At 54.0% G+C, this 5,040-nt stretch overlaps 1 protein-coding gene across 1 annotated transcript; it reads left to right on the forward strand.

Annotated features, from left to right (window-relative positions):
• Positions 1-2,360: 2,360 nt before the first annotated feature.
• Positions 2,361-4,639, forward strand: PPDPF (pancreatic progenitor cell differentiation and proliferation factor). Its single transcript, XM_042884754.1, has 5 exons — positions 2,361-2,493; positions 3,134-3,222; positions 3,727-3,804; positions 3,981-4,077; positions 4,328-4,639. Exons 2-5 carry the CDS (start codon positions 3,168-3,170, stop codon positions 4,437-4,439), a joined length of 342 nt encoding a protein of 113 aa, XP_042740688.1. The 5' UTR covers positions 2,361-2,493; positions 3,134-3,167; the 3' UTR covers positions 4,440-4,639.
• Positions 4,640-5,040: the final 401 nt, after the last annotated feature.

Consider the following 5,040-nt stretch of genomic DNA (forward strand, 5'->3'; position numbering starts at 1 on the left):
TACAGCACAGTCTAATGTGAAACCAAAGTCTGAAGCTGCATCCAATAGGTGATGGATTTATTGCATGCCAGGAAGGTACTGGGACGTGTTCATGGCAGGACCTCTGTAGCAGGGCAGACTGCAGGAGTTGCTGCCACGAGGTGGTGCTAAAAGTGAAGCAGAAGGTGCTGGGAGTGCTCAGGGTTGCAGGTTGGAGCCTGCGTGCATTCGTCCTGCATGCAGCTGTCCTGCAGCAGCTCACCATGCAGCAGCAATGTCACAATGCAGAGAGGGGGTGCGGGGATATGAGAACATAGCCAAGCTGGCAGTGCTCACAGCAGCTTCTCCTTCCTCCTCTGCAGCTGCTGCACTGCTTGGGTTTGTCTCCAGCTTTGTCTGCTGGGTTCTGGCATTTCTCTGAGTCTATATTTGCTTTTGGAATGAAGGTGTAGCTGGGCAGGACTTACATTTTCTTTTATCACAGGATCTCAGCCTCATCTCCCACCAGAGCCGGAGATGCAATGGGCGACCTGGCTGTGCCCTAGCTGCAGGGGCCCCGTTCCTTTCCAAATTGCCATAGGAAAGGCAGAACTGCAGACACGTGTTATTAGAGACATCCGCTGCTCTGTCTCAGCCTGGCACGTGTTCTCTACATGGACCCAAGTTGTCCAAGTGGCATTTGGAAACAGTGCCAGACTAAGGCAACGTATGAGAGCTATGTGTCATTTGTTCCTATTTTTAACGCCCTACTTGAGCCTTTGTGAAGGGTCAGAGAGAAGCAAAGTTTCTGTAAGGAAAAAAAGAAATCCCAAAGTAGCAAAATGTAGGAAGTGGAAGAAAATATTTATCATACTGGGCTGTTGCAGGAGCTCCTCTGACAGCAGAGGGATGGCACGAGGGCAGTAATGAGGGCCAAGGGCGAGCAGAAAGCACAAGCTATTTTTGCCCAAATATGTGAGTTAATCAACAGCCAAAAGGCTGAGTCCTGGAAAGCAGCATGGGGCAGCAGGTGAGGAAGGGGACACTGGTTCCTGGTGGGGTGCTGCACTTGGTGGCAGAGCAATGTGCTCCTCCAACAGAAAGCCCTATGGAAACAGGCGGAGGTCTTTAGGTGGAACTATGGGGTACCCTGCTTTTCTCTCCTGTGTCACCCAGTGAATCTCTCACTGTCCCAGTCTGGTGCACAATGCATCAGTAAAGGGAGGTGTGGGCTGAGTTGCAATTCCCAGTTCACCAAGTTGCTGGCGCTGTACTCTCTGGCATGACCCTGCCATGACATTTGGCCTCTCCTTGGGTCACTCTCACCTTCCTGGGTGCAAAACCAAAAACCTGAGTGCAGCCTTGAGGCAGCTCTGAAGTCTTCTGAAAGTTTTGGGTTTCCTCTTATCATTAGTGGTGGGAATAAAATGAAATAGAACAGCTGGAAGGGTCCAACAGCTCGATCACTTCAGTGCTAAGCAAAAGTCAAAGCAAATTATTGTGGGCATTATCCAAATGCCTGCTGAACACCGTCAGGCACAGCTCAGCCTGTGTGAGGGGCCCTGAGGTTGTTTTAGGGAGGGCTGGGGCTGTTGGCCAGGCTCCAGCTAACACAGGCAAAGCTTCGCTGCAGGGTTATATGGGGACGTGCTCGTGGCCTGGCCGTGCAGCTGCCAAGTAAAGCAAGGAGCTGTGCTATTAAGCACTGCTATTAAAATACAACAAATGTGAGCTAAAGCAGCGATATTCCTCTCTACGGAAAAAATCTACACGGAGATGAAGCGGCCCCTTGGAGCACAGCCTGGACCTGCTGCAGCATCCTATAGTGGGACAGCAGAGCCTCGAGCCAGGTGGTGCCACGGCTGCTCTCAGAGCTGCTGGGGCTGTTTGCCTGGGGCCGATGGGTCTTGGGGACAGCCTGGCTGCTTGCCCCGTGCTTCATCAGTAACTGATTAACGACCAGAATCACAGGTGAGAGGGGGAGGAACCCCACCGTCCAGTTTGTTGTGCTTCAGTATGGGTCATGCAAGGCATTTTCTCCTAAATTAAAACCTCTTCTGCAACATCGATGCAGATGCAGTGGTTCAGAACCCCTTCGAATAGATATTTGTGCTACAGTTTTAAAGAGTGAAGAGGCAACGACAGTTCAACATTCTCTTGAGGGAAACGTATTTTTGCTTGGCCTTTTTCAAATGTCTTCGCACCAAATCTCAAAGCCAAGCCCAAAACTTCGGAACCCGCCGTGATCCGCCCCGCCAGTACAGCGCGCTCCGCCTGCAAGCCCCGCCCCCTTCGTGACAAAGTGGGCGTGTCTATGCACTCCCCGATATCTGATTGGCTGTGCGGAGACGGGCGTGGCTACAGCTGCTCTATAAATACAGAGGGGGGGGTTGGGCCAGCAGCGCCGCGGCTCAGGCCGTGCGGAGCGGTCGCGGTTGTTGCGCTCCCTCCGGCGGGGGGTTCGGAGGGGCCCCGCCGGGTTCCTTTACCCTCCCCTTCCTCCTCCGGACCCCGCTGGGCCCTAGTGCCGGCCAGGTGCGCTGCGGAGCCTTCAGGGATGGGTTGGGGGTGCTGGAAGGTGGGGTAGCTCAGCTTTGAGCGTCGTTACAGGGGTGCGTTGGGGGAAAGCGGGGAGGAGGCTGCTTTGGGAGGGGCTGGTTGGGTCTCGTTCACCCTGAGGGTTTAGGGGATGAAATCGAGCTCCCTGATCGTGGCTGCTGTGGTTCCGTGTGGTTGACACGTGGGGGTGAGCCCAAGCAGCGCCGTGCCTCAGTTTCCCCTAGCACTGTAGCTCAATATGGGTGCATTGCCTCGGTGGGAGCTGGGCTGCACCCCCTGCAAAGAGCCTGAACTTGCACCCCCACCTTTGTTCCTTGTGCAACTTCATGCTGAGATTTCACAACTCCGAAGCATTGACCCGAGGAAAGTAACAGGATTGCTGCAGAGAAGCAAAACAACTGTGCTGGGCCCCAGGAAGTTGTTGCACTGAGGCTGTGCAAGCAGCTGTTTTCAAGGGAATTACTTTGGTTTTGCACAAAGCTCTGAGCCGGAGCTCTACAGCTGCAGATTGACACATGTCGAGGACTCTGCTGGGCGTCGCACCTGGTGTGGTCAAATCTTTTACAAAATAATCAGTCTGGTCCCTCTGCAATCGTGGCTGTTCGTTTACTTGCAGGTTTTCCATCAGCACAAACCCAGGACCCAGAGCCATGGCTTCCATCCCATCGAGTGGCTCGCTTATGGCCACGCACAACTATCACCGAAGTAAGAGCAGAGCACGTGGGGGTGTGGAGTCACTGGGAGCCCACAGGATCTCCTTGGCAAGGAAGAAGGGTGCCCAGCAGCTCTGACCAGCTGGGGAGCAGTCGTGCCACCTCCTCTGCCTGTTATAGGATTATGAGTTGTAGGGCATTATGCACTGCTGCTGTGGAAATGAGCTGCAGAGCCACTCTGGGCCATGGCAGCCACTGCTGCCTCTCTGGGGGGTGGCTTTGTGCTCCAAGGGAATTGAAATATTTCTTTTGAGCTCAGATTAGGAACAGGTTTACAGCATATAGGCTAAAGCTGTGCAAATTAAGTGCAGGAATCAGCATCCTCTTGGCCTTGAGACATCTGTAAAGGTTTCTGAAGTGTTCCTTGCAAGGCCAAGCCATTAAATAACGTCCTTGGGGGTGGAAGTATTTTCCTGCAGAAGTATTCAGGTGTTTTGTGTTGGCCAACTTACCACCTCTCCATGTTTCCTTCCTGATGGCTGCAATTTCTCTGCAGGGCGTCTGAGCTCCACATCCAGCAACAGCTCCTGCAGTAGCTCTGAGTATGCTGGGGAGGTCATCCCTCACCACCCAGGTGAGTGCATAGGAATACATTCCCTACATGTCCCAGCGAGAACATTCTGCCTTTAGAAATCTATATGGAAGCACTGAGAACAGCATGCAGCTGTGCACTTACTGGAGCTGTTCCAGCCTCTCCTCTGGGATGGCAGTGGGGCTGCCCAGTATGCACTGACCTCTGCTGTCCCCCAGGTCTGCCCAAATCTGACCCTGGCCAGTGGTGGGCCAGCTTCTTCTTCGGGAAGACAAATCACCCTGCCATGACAACTGTGTCAGAGTCCCCAGAGAGGTGAGTTTTGCTCTGGATAAAGACATGGGGGCAGAGCTGCTGTGCAGCACCCAGGGATGCCCATGCCACATCCTCAGGATGAGCCTAACCTGGGTATTTGGGAACCACGTCCCCGTGGTGCATCCTGACCCCATGGGTGACATCTCGGAGGTTTTCACCACCTGCTGTTAGACTGTGGGGGGGAAAAAAAGGCAGGTTGAGCACAAAGCACCATGCTGCTTTCCTGACCCAACATTTTGCTCTCTTGCAGCTCGGGAGCTCTGCCAGTGCCTGTGGGGCCCCTGGCATGTGGGCTGGTGCCAGCAGCAGGAGGAGGACGCAGGCGGCATGCCAGTGAGCCGGGCATCGGGCCCTCATCCTGAGCTGCATGGCCCTTCCCTTCCCTGCAGAGCTGCTTGCAGATGTATGTGCTGCTTAGGGGTAAGACAAGGCAGCAACCTCCCAGCAATTCCTACACCAGCCTTTTACTATTTCTTGATGCAACTCTGTGCAGATTCAGTAACACGCGTTAATTGACTTTGTACTTGTACAATGGCTACTAATAAACTCAAGCAGCCTTTTAGGATGCTGTGGGTTGTTCTTTTCTGTGGTGAGGGGTCTGCCAGTCTGGGATCAAGCCATGGGTGAGGATGGGATGGATCCTGGAGGCAGTGCAGTCTCCATCCAGTGTTTCCAGCATGGCTATAATGCTGGGAGGGACTTTTGCAGGAGGTGAGTAGCTCTGAGCCAGACAGCGTGGTCATGCCAGCATGACTCACTGGTGCAGGGGTGTTTTGCATATGAGCAGGATCTGGCTTTACCACTGCAATTCTACAGGCGCCTGCTGCACCCTGTTCTCCCTGTGTGGCTGCACAGCACATCCCTGCTGGTGCTGCACGCATTTGCTGCAGTAATGTGCAGGGTGTGCTGCTGTGCTTGGGCAAGGAGCATGGGAGGGGGGAGGGGGGAGGTTTGACCAAGATG

The sequence above is a fragment of the Lagopus leucura genome, unplaced genomic scaffold, assembly GCF_019238085.1.
Source record: "Lagopus leucura isolate 7727_CA_CO unplaced genomic scaffold, USGS_WTPT01 Super-Scaffold_100045, whole genome shotgun sequence".
Taxonomy (NCBI): domain Eukaryota; kingdom Metazoa; phylum Chordata; class Aves; order Galliformes; family Phasianidae; genus Lagopus; species Lagopus leucura.